Raw genomic sequence first — 18,237 nt, 5'->3', positions numbered from 1 at the left:
TAATATATTATTAAAACATTTTCACATTTTAGAATATACATTGTAAAGACAAAAAAATTCTGTGGAATTTTATTGTATGAAGGCATCATACAAACAGATTTTTGCAATTTCAGTCAAGCAATAAGCTTTGCTCCATTTTTGGTGAATTTAGTATATTTGTTTGCAATTTTGAATAAATCATTAAAACCTACAGAAAGTAACCTTGTGTATAAAGGAAAATAACAATCATCAATTTAAGGTAAACTGTATAATAACACGTTGTCCACGTTCTTATTAAGACAACCGGGACGAGGATTACCCTGACGACTTTGAACAGGACCAGCAAGGTGATTCATCATGTTGTCTCTCTGTTGTTACACACTTTTCTCATTAAAAAAAGTCTCTTTTCTGGTATCTTAGCTATTATAAGACTAATCCTTCCAAAAAGGTAGATCATAGGTAGATGTTAAAATAGGGAATAAAATTTAGATTCACAGTGACTGTTCTGTACACTTTCATTTCGATGAAAATCTTTCTCAAACATTTTCTCCTGGATATCAGATGGTGACAGTAAGCATGGGTCAAGGTCAAATTCAAGGTTATCTAAAAGGCAGAGCACTGAATCAAAGCCAGAGGAAAGTCCTGTAGTGGACGCAGAGGACAAGGAAGACAAAGAAGACAAGCCAACAAAAACACCAAGCCCTGAGCACCCACAGTCTGTCACCAAAACAAAGTCTACCACGAGTAAACAGAAAGAAAGTAAGAAAGGCTCCACTAGCAGAAAGGTGAGCAAGGAATCTCAGAAGTCCACAAAAAGTAGTCAGACTAACAGAGGCGAACCACAGAAGAAGACCTCAAAGTCTTCCCTCAAAGGAAAGTCCAGCCCTCCAGCAAAGAGGAAATCCACCCAAGAAAAGAGGGTGTCAGTTGACAAGAAGGAAGGTGCACAGGACAACTCAAAGAGGGAGGACACAGATGATGATGACAATGATGAGATAAGGAAAGTTTCAGAGGCCAACTCAAAGTCTGACTTGTTTGAAAGTGATGACAAAAAAGATGATACTGAAACTAAAGCAACAGGAAAGGCAGAAAAGAAGTCTTCTAAAGAGGAACAGAAAAAGAAAAAATCCTCTGCAAGTCCTTATGTTCAGAGTACAAAAAAGACCTCAAATAGCAGCACTAAAAGTAAGAAAACCTCTTCATCAAGTAATGAAAAAGTGGAGAAGACCAAACAAGAGGAAGAGGGAAAAGAGGATGCGTCTGATAGCAAGAAGGAGGATTTGAATGTAGATGCCACAGAGGAAAAGGAAAAGGAGTCTGGAAAAGAACATAAAGAGGAAAAGGATAAAGAGGAAACACCAGAACAAGGAAAATCAGATAATAATGTAGAGGAAGGATCAAAGGACACTGAAGGAAAGGAAATTAGCGGTGATCAAAATGTAACAACTAATTCTGGTGAGTCCCTGCACCACAGGCATGGGATGTTGTGATACAAGAAGCATGACAATAGGATGTAGTTCTATCTCTGTTGTCTTCTTTCTTAAGCACATTGTAGACGAGAGGCACTTCATGCAGACATTCCAGTATCTGTATTTGCATGATCAAGATTACTTTTTATCGTATTTGTTCATATATAAATGTGGTACTTGTAGTATTTTTTCACCTTTTCTTCAGTGTTGTGATAAAAGGTTTCTATTTGTAGATACATACCCCCGTACTGCAAAAATCGTGCCATGAAAAAATTCTTTTGTAGAGTGAAAGATGATCATTTATGTTGCAAAAACAAATGAATTCCTTTTCAAATTCCTCCTTAGCTATAGATTTCAAGTTACCCACAGCTGCCAGGTCTAGTCCCCGGCCCCCCGCTAGTCCTCGCCCACGTTCAGTCAGCATCAGGGACCCGCCCGAGTCTGAAGCGGGGTCAAAGGGAGGTCACGAGGAGGCAGGATCCAGGGGGAATGTATCACATACCAAGAAAACCCCCTCCCCTGTGACCAGAAAAGGAATCCAGAAGGGGAACAGTACGACCCATAGTTCAGCGGGAAGTGTAAAGAGTGGTAAACCTGCATCAGAATCCGGGAATCCCAAAGGTTGATACAAATGTGTGGACTAATGAGTGACTGGTTTAGCTAACAGAAAATTTCGATTATGGCAACAGCTAGGAATGCTGGGGTGGATTAATTTGATGTTGAGGTGGATTAATTTGATGTGCAGCTTTCTTAACAAAAGAAAATGTGAAGTAATGAGTGAATGAAAATGCATGCATGGTCCCTTGCCTTATTTTTGCCTACGTCTGTGTTTAATATGTTTATTTTTATCAAGAATAATGCTCTTTATCAGCTTTGTTTTTTAACTTAAAGATTATGCTGTTTGAATTTATAATGATGTATACATTTTTAAATGTAATTTTTGTTTAATTGATCTTTTTAACAGTAACTTACGGGCCATTACTTATACATATATATATATATCAACTAACATTTTCTCCATAAATTTACACATAGAAACAAATGTACAAATGATCAGCGAAGAAGATTCAGCAGTTCCACTAGAAACATCCGAACATGATTCTAAAGTAGAGGTTGAGCCATATGATACAGAGGCCTCAGAGAAAGGTCAAATAGCACCCCCATCCCACCCCCTCTTCTCACCCTTGTCTCATGCATGTTTTTCCCGTACTGTCCAGTTTCAGCATAATTAAACTGGAGTACCTCTTCAGCATGTGCTGAATATTTAGCTTGACTGTTACGTATATGTGTTATTTTATGAGCGCCATATCTTGCTTTTATAAATGTCATTTCCCATGCCAGCAGGTATGTGTATTTTTTTTTTAAATGTGTACTCTATTCCCCATATCTTTTTCAAATGTAAACAGAAAACTAGAGGTACTGTGAGCGATGAGCTCACTAAATGATACCCCCCGCCTCCCCTATGGTTATAAGTGGTGAAAAAGTCCATGTTTTCCTGTGGCCGGGAAACCTAAAATATGTGTCGGATCAAAAAGTAAAATAGGAGGTGCACAATGGCAATATGTAATAAAGATTCTGTGAAAGTTTCATCAAATTTCATTCAGTGGTATGAGAGGAGTTACGGATAAGAGATGGGTACCCCAAAGCGTAACAGACGGACGGACGGACAGACGGAAGGACGGACGGACACACATTTGGTTATATATTGGGTACATCAAGTCCAAGTCCTATTGGATACTGCTTATTGGATACAAAAAAAGTGTACACACGAGAGAGTATTATTTGGGTAGTTACTGTTCAAATCTTATTGGATATTTATCTTCGTGTCCGTATTTTATTGGGTTTTTTCTTATTGTTTTTTATTCATTTCAGATTTATTATATATTTAATATTTGCTGGTAAATTCAGACAAGATTGAAAACCTTTGGTTTTGAACCCATATTTTTGTCAATTTCTGTGATATAGCTCTTTTATTGTAACACCTAACTAATTTGTTCTTAGCAATAAGGATATACACCTGTATATTTCAAAATAACTAATATTAAAATATATGAATACCTAAGTGCAAAAAAAATGAATTTTGAAAACACAACTCAACACATCTCAGACTCTGTTAAACCTTTCTTGAATAACAAAATTAGGTATTTAAGGATAAACCTTTTTGAGTCATGACCAATTAATAATAAGCAAATGCCCATTACATGTTGGACAGAATGAAGGTATCCAACAGGCACTGGACAGGTGTCCTATACCTGTTGGATTGTATTTGACGAAGGGATTAAATTACCCAAGAACAATTGAACATGTGTACATTGTCCAATTGTATTTGGGTTTCTTGAATCTCCTCATCAAAATACAACCCAACAGGTAATGGACACCTGTCCAACTCCTCTTGGATATCTACATGCCACCCAACAGGTAATGGACACTTGTCCAATTCTTCTTGGGTTTCTTGAATTGTGTCATCAGAATACCACCCAACAGGTAATGGACATCCGTCCAATTCTTCTTGGATATCTACATCCCACCCAACAGGCAATGGACACTTGTCTAATTCCTGGGTTTCTTGAATTGCATCATCAAAATACAACCCAACAGGTAATGGACACCTGTCCAACTCCTCTTGGATATCTACATCCCACCCAACAGGTAATGGACACTTGTCCAATTCTTCTTGGGTTTCTTGAATTGTTTCATCAGAATACCACCCAACAGGTAATGGACACCTGTCCAATTCTTCTTGGGTTTTTTGAACTGTTTCATCAGAATACCATCCAACAGGTAATGGACATCCGTCCAACTCCTCTTGGATATCTATATCTCACCCAACAGGCAATGGACACTTGTCTAATTCTTGGGTTTCTTGAGAATCCCCTCATCAGAATACTACCCAACATGTAATGGGCACCTGTCCAATTCCTCTTGGATACTAAATATCTTCATCCCTTCAATAGTATATAAACTAAAAGGTATTGGACATACTTCTTGGGTTACTCAAATTTTTTTTTCATAAGAAAGAAAACCCAATAGGTATTGGACATTGGTTCAACTCTTCTTGGATATTACATCCCAAAATTAGAATAAAACCCAACAGGTGATGTTTACCTGTCCAATTCTTCTTGGGTTACTTATACCCTTCATTACAATTGTCAAATTTGTCTTGGATATTTATACTCTTGCATTAGATTGCAAACCCAATAAGTATGACATTTACCTTCCCTAGTTGAATTCAAATTTATCTGCATAAGCATACATAAGTCCAAAACATATTTAATACTTTAATTCTAACATTCCACATCTCATTCAGTGTACACTTTACAAATGAGAGGAAACATATAAGCATTTTGTGCCTAAACTATTTGGCTTTTAAAGAATTTTATAACCATGTTTGCAAAATTTAAATTTAAATATTAGAACTTCGAGCAAGTCATTACAGGTAGAGCAAGATGCTGAAAACCATATTGATAAATAGATCACAACCTTGATAAAATATTTGCCTTCAGTTGCTACGATTGTGTTGTAGTATATGGAAATTTCTATAATCCTGTTTATTACAGATACATGTACAATGCATATTTTCCCTGTAATAATAAAAATACTTCTGAGATGTAAAAGAATGGATTAAATAGTCACCGATGTTAAAAGATATTACATGATCTCATTAATCTGGTTTGGAAATCACAAACTTAGTTTTGAAGCCGATAAAACAGTGTCGCACCAGAAAAATCAGTTACAAGTACAATGAATGAATTCGTAATAATTGATGCACTATGTCCAAATCTTTTCAACAAATCGGGATAAAGATGTTAAATCAAATCATCACTGTTATAAGTCTTAGAGCTAGAGAAAAGTCATTACATGCCCAAATTTTACATGTAAGACTTTGATCCTATATTTCAATAAATGTCAAAATGGTTTTACTTTTGTTTCTGTTCAATACTTTCTTCTTCAGGGTCTCTCATGGCCTATACTGTATGATACCTCCATTGACCCTGCTCTTTTATATTGCCATATGTTTATCCAGTAGCAGTGGTTATGCTCAAGCAATCTTTGAAATATTCCTCATTTCATGCATCTCCTTCAGTTCTGCCTCTGTCCTTTTTTATTCATTCTGCAATTAGATAAAGGCATTTCTTTGCCGTATAAAACATGTTTTTCTTGACTACAGTAAGATCATCCTTTGTGTTGATCAAACCCAACCAAGAAGTAGAAGTATATTTCTTATTCAGAAATATGTATTGATAAATAAAATGGAAGAAAAACTAAATTCTATCAACTATTTTTTTTTCTTCTGTGTCTAACTGCATCTTCATCCTACCCCCCATCCGCCATAATTTTATCAAAATGGAATCATCATTCAACACACAAAACAATGTTGCATATTAATTAGACAGTATGTTAGTTTCTGATTGTTAACAAGTAGATTTTAAAAAGATATTACACCTATTCCTTGCAAATTTTAGACTTCTAATGTAACACTATCAGTACATTAGGGGTACATAATCTTCAAAAACATATCTACACTTAATGATAATTGAAGCTTGCACACTAGTATCGTTTTTAACCCAATGGTTCTGCTAAAGAGGATTTAAAATTGACCCAAATCTTACTAACTGCTTTGAAATTATATTGAAAGGGACAGAGACACACTTGACACTCCACCCCCCCCCCTTCCTGGGGTATGCTTTGCACAAAATTTGATTAAAATTGACGAAGCTGGATAGAAGTTGAAAATATGAAAAATTACAGTCAAACAGATTATGAATAACTTTCAGCACATCAGACAGACATGAAGTAGTGATTCTTAAATAAAATACACCTACAAGATGAAGCTGTTTTATTCCTTTGAAGTGATATCTAGTATTGTTTCTTTTCCTGTATGCCACCTCTATCAGAACAAAATGTTATACATGTATTAACATAACCTATGACTGTATAGTACCCCAGTATTTACTTTACAATTAATTAAGTTCTGGAACCAACCCTCAGATGCCCTTAAAACAAATGATTCTAAACTGGCAAAGGTAAAGGGCATCTGAAGAATATAAAATAAAATGATAGTACAAACAAGCAAACAGTGTGCATGAAAATGTTGGCAAACACTAGAAAAAATACTAAGGTACTTTCTCAAACTTAACATGAATACTAAAGAGGTTTTATGTAGCTGTATTGCACATACCAAAAGCTTTCCTGCAGTTAAAGGTTGGTTGCCTAGTAGTTATGTAGTATGTACAAGTTTTTCCCTCTATCTCTTCTAACTTAAGAAGCGAAAATGTTTCTAAAAATCTTATGGTTGGCATGAAGTATTCCTGTTCATTTTACTCATTACTTACTATTGTCCTATTTCTGAGGGTCATCTTCTGATGGGTGTGTTCTCTGCAATGTTCACAATTGAAGTTCCTGTTTGACCTGTTACATATTGAAAATCCTCAATGAACATGATTATGGTTTTAATTTCCATTGTAATTATTGATTACTTTTATAAAAAAAAATCTAAACCAATTTATTGTAAGATAATACTTAGGAAAATATTTATGTAATATCAATGGGAAAAAGGAATCATTATCTCCAGTTATCCTAAAATCACAGGTAAGCATTAATCATATAAATTCACATACGTAATCCCATTAGCTTTTTTGCTATTAAATCATAGTCATCGCTGTGCAATAAAGGAAATCAAGTACTAATCCACAGCTTTGTGGCAATAAAGTTACTATCCCCGAGTAAAAAGTGACAAGCCCAAATATAGAAGCAAAAATTAAAAAGTAACATTGAAAAAAAGTTCATCGTGAAAAAAGTCAGGGGCCCGTTTCATCAAAAGTCGTAAAGTTAAGCCTTAACTTAGGCGTACTTCCGGGGATTACGCCAAAATTTAGTCGGGCGTAATTTGCGTTTCATCAAGTGGCGTAAGTCTAGTCGTAAAAGATACGCTTAGTGACAGGACTAAGTCCTTGACAACGTTGCACTGCGCAAGCGCAAAAGCATAAACATTGCCCAAAGCGTACAAACATGTATAAATTGTAGCATGTCAAAGTACAGAATAACACAAGTTATAGATAAATTAATACTTGCACTAATTGAAACATTCATGGGTTTATAGTGTTATGTAAGAGACATGCATCTTTTAAGAAACCAATTTTAGTTTTTTACAATATTTCAATAATAAAAGTCTAATAAATTGAAAGGATGAAAAGGCCAGTACATGTACTTGTATTTCGGAACAAAGCAAAACTATTCATTTTGGAAATTAAATTACAGCCATACCCCCTCTTCCCGAAATTGATACAGGTTAATAACTTCGCCTTTGATAATACATTTCATGATTCGATAAATACTGATTCTACTGACAAATACTAATAATGAAGTTTAAGACAGAATAAGATTTAAAAATGTTAATAAAAAATGTATATGCAAGCAAAAATAATGAAAACAAAATGCAAACGGTTTACATATGAACACATTTGAGTCAAGAAATAAATTTTACACGTTTACTACGATGGTACTTGTAAGATAATCCTCTCTGTATTTATTAATTTTTTGTCAATTCAATTGATTCATAATTGTTCAGTTATAGAAAAAAATTCTTTACTATCTGCAGATTAAATGTGATGTACCGTTTTAAAAGTACGCAGAGAGAGAGAGAGAGAGAGAGAGAAATGACTACAAATATATTCTTACAAAAATTCTCTGCTTGTGTGGTCTCTGTCTTTAAAATTTAGGTACAGCTACTCTTTACTTTGTTTTCATTAAAATGTAAGTAATGCAGGAAATCAAAAACATGTATATTTTCATATTATATGTGCTTTATATGCGCTCAGATTATCTTATACTGTACTATGTAAGATTTGCTCTTTTAAACAAAAACAAGAAAATTAAAGATGTCTTCTGCATCAATGTTTGTCTGAGAAAAAAAATAGGAATACATGTAATTCATTCTTGAACTTAACTGTGTAATTATCACCGTCTTACATCGATATTATAAAAGCAATAATTTATTACCACTTTCAAAAATCTCTTATTGTCTATGAGACCCCAACCCCCTCCCTGGGTTGGGGTCTATGATTCGCCGGGAACATCACTTGTCCAAGATATACCTAGGAAAATAATTACTTTCGACCTTAACTAAGTAATCTGTACATTCAATGTTAATTAATCTGCAAATTCGGGAGATTCTGAACCCTCTCTCCGACCCCCTCTGGATCCACGCATGTGGACGAGAAGTAAATAAGAAATGGACTCTTCAAACATGACAAAAACTATTTGGTTTTAAGATGGGTTATTTTTTTGAATTTTTTTCTTAAATGTAGAAAATTACATGAAAGATGATAACTCTGCTTTTGAAACGGATTTTTTTTGGTTTTGTTTTGTTTTTTTTTTGTAATTTTTGTTTTTCAGAAAATATGCTGTTGGAAATTATTTTTCAAAATAGACAATTTTAATGGGTCTCTTTTTAGTAAATGAAAAGGAAACTAGAGGTACCATAAGCAATGAGTTCAATAAAAGATATCCCCCCGCCATCCATATAAATATAATGGCAGTGTCCATGTTTTGCTGTGGGAAACCCAAAATATGTGTCGGATCAAAAAGTACAATAAGGCACAATGGCAATATATAATGAAGATTCTGTGAAAATTTTACCAAATTTCAATCAGTAATATGAAAGGAGTTGCGGACAGAGATGGGTACCCCCAAAGCGTAACAGATGGACATCCCGATTACTAAATAGTATATATATGTATATATACATGTACCGTCCCGCTTTTCAAGCGGGGTGTAGAAATACAGTTATATATGTAAATTGATTTACAATACCTTAGACATACAATACTACAATCAAATGTGTATGAATGCATTGTAAAAACGTAAGAAGTCTCTAATAAGACAATCTTTTCTTCTCAGCAGAAATTTGTCAAAATATTATTTGAGTACGTTATTACTCAAATCAACTACGTCCCCAAGTAGTTGTAACAACACCCCCCCCCCCCCTCCCCCTCTTCATAATATGTATAATTAAATAATGCATTGTTTGTATTTTAAATTCTTCTTAGAAACTTACTTTTTCTTTAGAACTCGCTAAAATTAATAAAAAGGCCTTATTTTAACTTTACGCCATAACTTACGCCTACCCATGAGTGACGTAAAATTTTGGCCTAAATTTAGTCAGGCGTAACGATACGCTCTTTAATGAATTGCAAATATTCGTTCTTGTTCCGACTTTACGCCGACGTAGCGCTACGACTGGGCGTACGACCTTGGAACGGGCCCCAGGGTATTAACTACAGATGAATTTTTTTAAAATTAAAGTTTAATTTAATTTTCGCTGGTAAAATTTAATCATATATAAATTAATGATTTAAAAAAATGATTTTAAATATTCCTTTTCTGGTCATTCACTAGTTCGTCTAATTAAAACGAAGCAAAAATCATTTTGTTTTCATCTTGAATCATTTAACGCCATATATGGCGTATGTACAATGAAAATTATTAGACTAAAATTATAAGAACTTATTATTTGTATCATTACTTTATATTTATAAACATGATAAAGATCTAAGTCAATTGCGTTATAAAGATATCAAAATTTAATTTGGATTCTTGGAATTTTCTCTGACTTGGAAGAAAATACAAAAGATTTGAATAACACATTACAGAGAAGATAAAATCGTATTATTAGATAAAACGAGGTGTTCTCCGTGCTCCGAATTGTATGAAAAGCTTTAATTTAAATATATTAAACAAAGGAACGGGGGGAATTCAAATTAGGAAATAAACGATCATATTTAAGTAAATCAGTCTGGTAGTACTTCAAAATGGATGCAGTTGTGGAGATTTATGGATAATATGAGCATGCTGTCTGGAATATTTTCATATTAGGGAATTTAATAGCAAAAAAGAGTGAAAATACCGGTGGTGCTTTTCATGTATTACATGTGTATTTTAAAATTCCTAATAGCCCAAGGGGATTCCTCAGTGCAGAAAACCACTAGCCCCATTCTCAAAAATGGAAGCCCCGGGTGTAGTGCGATGCTAATTACACACCCATCATGTGAAATAGTTATAGTAGCCCTATATCAATTTCAGTATTGTTTTAAATTAATTAAAACAAATGACAAAAACAATAATTTAAAAAAAAAATCAAAATAAAGCAGACACTCGGTCAAAATCAAAGACAGAAAGAAGCACTGTTTTGACTGAAAGTTTTTCAGTAATACAATGAATCTCTTAAGTTACATATCAGATGAGATAAACTTACATACAATTATTTAGTTGTTGTCAATTATCCCATTTATCATCATCTCAGCTCACTTTGCGATTGTAATACTGTCTACATGAACCGATAATTTACAGCTGATTTATGAACACACGATTGTTAAAATTTTCATTTCCCTTTCCAATCACATTGTCATAACATACTTAGTTGGTTATGATATAAAATTAAATAATATAGTTGGTTATGATATAAAATTAAATAATAAACACTTTCGATTTATTAAAGATTATCTAACAATATACGATCATTTACTAAATACTTCTCGCCCTCAAGAGAGTTAAAAAGACAGAGAAAATTCAAAATACAAACAAGTGCAACTTAGGATTAATTGTTCCGATAAATCTATTTTAATTTTGTGCACAATTGTTTTGAAATTTACATTAAAATCTATTTTCCTTAAACAAGAACCCAGCAATGGATAAATATTAATCGAATAAACTTACCTTTTCTCTTGTCATTCAGAAAATCTTGTTGACATTCAGTGTTTCTTAGTCGCCATATTTTTTTTCCATGAAAACAAACGTTGTTATGATCAGGATCAACGGAAGTTGATATTCGGAACTCTCGAGAATTTAGCAATCGGCAATCCTCGGCTGACTCCGCTCCGCTCCATTCAATGTGCGAGGTACGAGTCATCCGAGGAACTCCGAGTGAGAATTTAGAGTTCCGAATGTAAAACTGAAACAATAAAACACGGTGCGTCCGTGAAAGCAACTTTTTTGGACACTTTTTTGGACAAATCGTCGTGTCCAAGTTTTGTTGGGTACTAACTTTCAAATACCCAATTAGGGTGTTTTAAGCATATTCAGCGACACTTCTTATTGGGTATACCCAATAAGCAAAAAGTACCCAATAAGTACAATCTTGGCATGAAAAATACCCAATAAATGCACTCTCGTAAACACGGACGGACGTACAGACGGACGGACGGACGGACGGAATTAACGATTACTATATACCCTCCCGCTTTTCAAGCGGGGGGTATAAAAATGGTATAAATAGAAGATACCTGTATGTATCGGAGTTTCCTTTTGTTCCACACTCTCTATGAAACATGTATTCTTGGATTTTCAAAACCTTCAAGTTTCCACACTTTCAGAATATTAAACATATGAAGCATGGAAATGTATATTGTAAACCAAAGCATGTCACTTACTTTATAATATAGTAACCCATACAAAACTTGCATGATTTTTCTTTTCCTTTATTTTATTAAGTATATAACACAATGTTCAAAGAGGTTCTATCAGTTATATTTATGAAAAAAAATACTGAAGTTGATTTAATAAGCTCATTTTTATTAATGGTTTCAGTATTATTTTTTTCTTTTTTACTTTTTTTCCCACATTTTTAGCATGTGATTGTTGTAATTTTCTTTTTCAGGATTAGGATATTCCCACCCATTTGAAATCAAGAGTTAGCTTTATTCATAAATCATATTTACATACATGTATATGCATGTACATAACTGCATGTCGGAAATTGAACATAACCACTTTATTGTCCCAAAATTCATTTTTTATAATGAATTTTACTGAAACGACTTTATTACACATATATCATACTACGCCTTATAAAAAAGTTAAATTGTCAAAGTCTGGCAAAAATAAGCAATAACTGCTTCGATAAACCAATATTACAATTACAATGTATATAACTCATAACCCTGAACTGTATACAGATTGTGCTTATTGTTTACAGGTTTATTTATTCTATGCTTATTTACTGCTTTATAAACATGATTCAACTTCTTTTTCAGCAATAATTCTTAACAAAATTTAACTTAAATTAATAATGTACAATGATCTAATTGAAAAAATATATTTTAAAGTATTCAATATGATTTTATTTTATATGCAGTTGACTTCAAATTTTATTTTTACCGAATTGCATCGTTTTTAGCTAATATTTGAATGTTATATTGATACTATTATATGTATATAACAGATGTGTTTGTTATTCCAGATAAAGGCAAAGAAGAGGAGGCACAGAAATCATGAGACAAGAGAAGACAGACTTAGTGAGAATAAAACAAGGAACAAACTATCTAAAATATCGGACCTTTATTACAAATGTATTAAATACATGGTTACAAAGTTTACGCAATTCTGGCCATTTGTCAAAAAATTATGATATACAATTTTCCAACTAAAACATAATGAATATAATTTGTATTGCTTTATTAAGTAGTTATAAATTCATGCTATTTATTGGACGCATTTTGAAGGTGCATTTTCTGTATGCCAGCTATTTTGTTAATTTTTTTCTTTATACTTTATAGTATATATATTTGATATATGTTTTAAAACTTGTTTATTAACATGTACATGTATTCAAAATATTGCATGTGCACAGTCTACGCAATTTGTTAATAAATTTATAAGATTTTACTCTTGTTCTGATTTACTCTTTGGCACAGTTAATTAATTCTTTCAATAAAATCTGGGGATTCTTTGCTTCAAAGGACATATTTCTGGTTGAATCTTCTCATACAGAGTTTGACTACCATCTGTAATATACAAGAAAAGGCATAGAATAGACGAAAGGTCAACCATAATGCTCAAGATGAAGTCGAGAGAAGAATTGTTTCAGCTGTCTATGGTTAAAAAGCTTGTGAAGATATATATTTTGTTTTGTTTTATAATTAACTTGACATATAGACATAATACATGTATCTTACACCACTGAGATCCAAAGTAAACAGGACATATCCCCATTCGTGCTCTGTACTCCGCAAATACAACATTGCCCTGAAAGTGATAGGTTAAAATCTGCTATATATTTTTGGAGTACCTTTGCCCCATTCTTTGCCAGAATCATTGAAATTTATTGCAGATTTAGGTGATTGAATATACAGCTCTTGGTAAAAGATTTCAACCTACCTTTGTAACCGGAATCTTAATCTTAGACAAGGGAAATACGAGCTCTCCACCTACTGTAGAATCCGTAAGCTACAAAACAACACGAAAGTTTTAAAACTTGAAGACTGATGGTTATTTGCCGTACTAACTTGATTAAATTATTTTAATTTACAATTTATTACAAAAATATGAAATAGAGGCTTACAAATGAAATGAAAACTCCCATGACCTGGTCTTTTTGCTACAAAAAAGAAAACAATCTGATAAATATTTTCTTTATTCATTCATTGCATGGATATCAGCAAAACAGTTGTAAATTTACATGCATTAAGAAAAATTTTACCGCTAGTTCGTTGTTCATCAATTCGCCTTCCGTTCCAATATTAAACGTCTAGATGCAAGAAGAAATGAACATTTCTTTAAACATGTAAATTGCTTTGAGTTTAAAGAGAAAAAGCCCAATAACTAAGAAGATATAAGATTATTGGAATTAAAACAAGTCCTCTTACCCTGTATGAAAATAAAACTGGGGGGAAGTGACTTAATTTCAATTTGGAGAATTTGGTTTGTAAATTTGGAATCCATTTCCAGTAAGTTGTGTCATAAACTGCTGCACTAGAAAAAAACAAGATAGGCATTTTTAAAGTCAAAACACATGGAAAACTTTAAATTTAAAACAAATATAAAAGATGAGTATTTACATGTATACAGAAATCATTTTTAGCGTTCTTTCTGCAATGTTTCGTGGTTTAAGTACATACTTGTGTCTCACGTCTGAGTATCTTCTCACTGTTGAGGCATCCATCAGCTAGGAAAAAACATTGAAAAAGTTCGTTGTATCGATTTAAATGAAGTACTTTATTTTAAAGTAATATATTTCATTAAGATAGAAACAGTTGTTTTGTACTGGTAAAATGGCCCTCCCCTCGCACCTTTTTGTGTCCCATGTAAGAGATTGCCATGGCTGTTCCATTATCTATCATATCATAAAACACGACAATCAGGGGAGATCGGTTCAATACTTCCGCTCTGACATCAGATTTCATATATGGAACTGGACTTCTCAAAGGAAAGTACACGCACTTTAATCTCGATGATTTTGAAATTATCTAAAAGAATACAATTCATACGATGAACGTTTTAATTCAACAAAATGATAAAGGCTAGTAAAGCCGAGAAATGAACCTAACTCATGAACTCGTGTAAACTTATAGTTATTTGTTAATCAAATGCATTGGTCATAAAATTTTATGAAATAATAATTCATACAAAAATATACCGTTTTCTCTTCTGATCTGCAAAGTTCCTCGTACAGTCTCCTGCTCTTCTTTGAAGGTGTTTTTGGTTTTAACTGAGCGGGATTGGCCAAGACTTTGCTGATCTGTAAGTATTCCAGGTTTCTTTTGGCAGCAGCATTGCTTGGATCTACATTGTACGATTAACAGTATTCAAATCGGAGAATTTTTTTGTACATGTAATAAATATCACTAAAAAAATCTTTACAAGATCATACCAAAACGAAGCAAGTCTGCTAATGTCGTTTGTGCTTCTTTGATGAAACCAGCCTTAAAAACAATATAAAAATGCTATTGAAATATTTTATAAAGAAACCTTAAAGATATTTGGAATTTTCAAAATTCTATAACCTTCATATACCTTAAAATAAGCATTGGATAGCAAGTGAAATACGGCAGCTGCTGATATTTGGTCGTCAATATCAGAGATGCGATTTGCTTTTACTTCATCAACAATATATTTTAACCACTCAATGGCATAATACATTTCCTCCTTCTCATAAGCTGCTTGTGCAATGTCGAAGGCGTCAGCCAAGGTGAGTTTCTGTAGCGGCTTCGCTTCTGCTATATTTCCATTCATAATCTGATCTATTGTGAAGCTTTTATACCGCTGCAGAGCAGAAATAGTACTGGCAATGGTATCGAACACGTCTTTACTAGGGACATTGTCCTCTATATTTTGTAATTTTACTTTTAATGCTGAAAGGCAATGAAAACTTAAGTCATTTTTCTAAGGAATCTTCCATTCAAATCGAAAAAAAATCTCGAAGTATATAGATGGTATTAGATACACTGGATACTATGCAAATATTGAGAACTTGAAAGTATTATAATGACATATTGAGTACTATAAATAGTATCAGAATTTTAGGAATTGTGCTTAAAAATCCAACTTCTAGTGAGCAAAATATTTTTATTTGACAGCATGCAAACGTGGTCGAGCTCCATTGATATATGAATATCTGGATTCTTTCGTTACTATTGTTTATATTTTTATAAGTATTCTAACTTTACCTTTCACACATGTATCACTATGTAATATATGTTGTAGAATTTCCCGCCAGTTATGGTAAAGCCGTCTGGTTAAATGAAACTGGTTGATGGGATGACTGATATACCCTACTACATTCCTCCCCACGTCTTTATGAATGGCTTTAACGTTTTCAAGCACCCTACAAATAATATATTAAATTTCAATATATGTTAATCAAAATTGAAAATTGTTTTCATAAAAATGTTGCACGGACTTCTTTGTGCATTAGAAGTTCTCCAGCTGAAATCACACAACTTAACAAACCTCTGATCGATACTGACCCGGTTATGTTGGCTAACTGGTGAACATCTTCCTCGTGACTTCGTAACTCCTGCTTCACAATCAGATCTGACAGAGTCAGAAGTTCCTCTTCCATCCGGAAAAACTTCTCAAAATTCATAACCGTTGTAAGATCCTGAGAAGCCCCAAACGAGAGAGACACAACGAGGAAAATAAAAACACGGGCCATCTTTATCCTTTAGGTCTATAAGGAGCTGCCACGTGAACATCTGTTGACTCTGAGTTTTCTGAAGATGACGAGGACAACACGTGTTGCGTTTTGTACGCGGCCATTGATTTGGTGTGTCCCTCTTTTACAAGGTGATGCGCAACGCTAATCGATGATAGTATTGATGCAGCAGTTCTTCAATCAGAATAATGCAATGGAATTCATTTGATTTGTTCATATATCCCTATATTTGCTTATTTGTTGGTTTATCAAACACTATTCGAATAATCACTGATTCAGTTTCTGTACTTTTTCTTAGAGATGAGCATTCAAGCAAAATATAGGAATACCGTTCTTTCAAATGCACGATTAAGAACAAAGGACAAGATACACGTATGTAGTACTATGTACATGTTTATTTGATTCAAAACATATCACATTTGTCTTTCTCTAACAGATGAGTAAAACAAGGGAATCCATGCAAACATATATACATGAAAATAAAAGACTTAAAAATCTATAGATCATCTTCAGAAGCTGATCATGGTTTCCACACTCATGATATACCAAGTGATCTGTGAAAAGAAATCCTTACTTATAAACAATAAAACAACTGGAGATTTTTTAATAAAATCTATAGCCATCTCCGTTGGAAAATCCTACAAATAATAACAGTAAGTTTTTAAAATTTATATGAAAACTTTTTATTCATCACCAACCCTCAACCACATTTAAACCATATTTAACCAAAATTGAAGTTGTGTAAAATACAGTTTGGTTGGGGACAAGCTGGTACCCTTTGAACTAGTATGAACAAAGTTAAAAAAGTAAAACATGTAATTATAACACTTTTTTTTCTTTGTATCTCTTGTCTAAAACATTTTTTGAATTACCGGCGTGTTATTTGATAGAATAAGGATATAAATCCTCTACTGATATGAATTACTTATCCTCTAGAAATAAGAATGAACATTAAACAAGTGTACTTTGGTCCGTTTTTAAAGATTTTTTTTTCGTTATACACATTACAATATGAAATTGGACCACGATGTCAGTGTGAAACCAAAGCTGCAAAATTTTGAAGGTTTTTGAATACATAGAAACTTGTTTCTAAAAGAGGAAGTCACGTTGTATTTAATTAACATTAGATGGCTAACGATAAAAAAGTAATTTATTTTACATTGATATTTTGAACGGTATTTAATAAAGTCAATAAGCATACACAAAACATATTCTCTCTCGAAGGTAGCCCTTTCTTGTCTCTTGAACGTTTTCAATTGGTGATATCAACTTCTTTCTCATACAGTTGTATATATTTGTTGAATAAGATATGGGTCTGAAAGTATAGAAAGGTTAAAAGATGATTCGTTTATTCAATGGTCTTTTTGCGTCTTCCTTAAGGTATTTCATCCTCCTATGATGTCATAGGTTTTTACATAAACTGTTATTAATTTAAATTCACGGCAAGTAGAACAATTATTTTTTATAAGAATGCTGTTCAAGAGGTACAATAATAAATATTGTTAATAAAAGAATTTAAAAACGGTTATTTACTTTTTAAATCAATTATTCAATCTTTAAAAAATGCTGACAAGGTCAATAGCTCCTTCTCAGGTATCTTCATTGAGACATTTTCTTTATCGTACTTCTTATGTAAAATAGTTTTCCTGGTATTCACAATTCAAAACTATCTTAAAAGTAGCAAGTATATCGGAACTTTCAGCATCAGAATATTATGCATTTGAACCAGTTTTTACATAATGTTTATCATAATATTTACAGAAAAATGTACATTTTTGTTTATGTTGACATATACTTCTGTTTATCTAGGTGTCCCATGCATCTTAAATAATATGGCGACCTATACATTTTTGGCAATAA

General features: G+C 33.0%; 2 protein-coding genes and 1 long non-coding RNA gene across 3 annotated transcripts; 2 read left to right on the top strand and 1 right to left on the bottom strand.

The window, feature by feature from the left end:
* Positions 1-278: 278 nt before the first annotated feature.
* Positions 279-2,074, top strand: LOC134230426 (nucleolar protein dao-5-like; the record flags this gene model as incomplete). Its single annotated transcript, XM_062712255.1, has 3 exons — positions 279-326; positions 541-1,434; positions 1,794-2,074. Coding segments are annotated over 3 exons (1,223 nt in total), but the record flags the coding sequence as incomplete, so codon positions are not given.
* A 264-nt stretch (positions 2,075-2,338) lies between these two features.
* LOC134230428 (uncharacterized) lies at positions 2,339-13,149 on the top strand. The gene is made up of 2 exons (XR_009984351.1): positions 2,339-2,594; positions 12,685-13,149. It is a non-coding gene; the product is annotated as an uncharacterized LOC134230428 (long non-coding RNA).
* LOC134230427 (prolyl 4-hydroxylase subunit alpha-2-like) lies at positions 13,057-16,534 on the bottom strand. The gene is made up of 13 exons (XM_062712256.1): positions 16,190-16,534; positions 15,890-16,047; positions 15,237-15,574; positions 15,094-15,145; positions 14,860-15,005; positions 14,513-14,689; positions 14,342-14,388; positions 14,090-14,195; positions 13,924-13,971; positions 13,786-13,821; positions 13,602-13,670; positions 13,400-13,469; positions 13,057-13,228 (listed from the first exon to the last, which is right to left on the bottom strand). Exons 1-13 carry the CDS (start codon positions 16,375-16,377, stop codon positions 13,152-13,154), a joined length of 1,512 nt encoding a protein of 503 aa, XP_062568240.1. The 5' UTR covers positions 16,378-16,534; the 3' UTR covers positions 13,057-13,151.
* Positions 16,535-18,237: the final 1,703 nt, after the last annotated feature.

This window comes from Saccostrea cucullata, unplaced genomic scaffold, assembly GCF_032062105.1.
Source record: "Saccostrea cucullata isolate Sc308-1 unplaced genomic scaffold, CSIRO_AGI_Scuc_v1 ctg4734, whole genome shotgun sequence".
Classification (NCBI taxonomy): domain Eukaryota; kingdom Metazoa; phylum Mollusca; class Bivalvia; order Ostreida; family Ostreidae; genus Saccostrea; species Saccostrea cuccullata.
The sequence above is the reverse complement of the archived record's forward strand: the minus strand, read 5'-3'. Positions and strand labels throughout refer to the sequence as shown.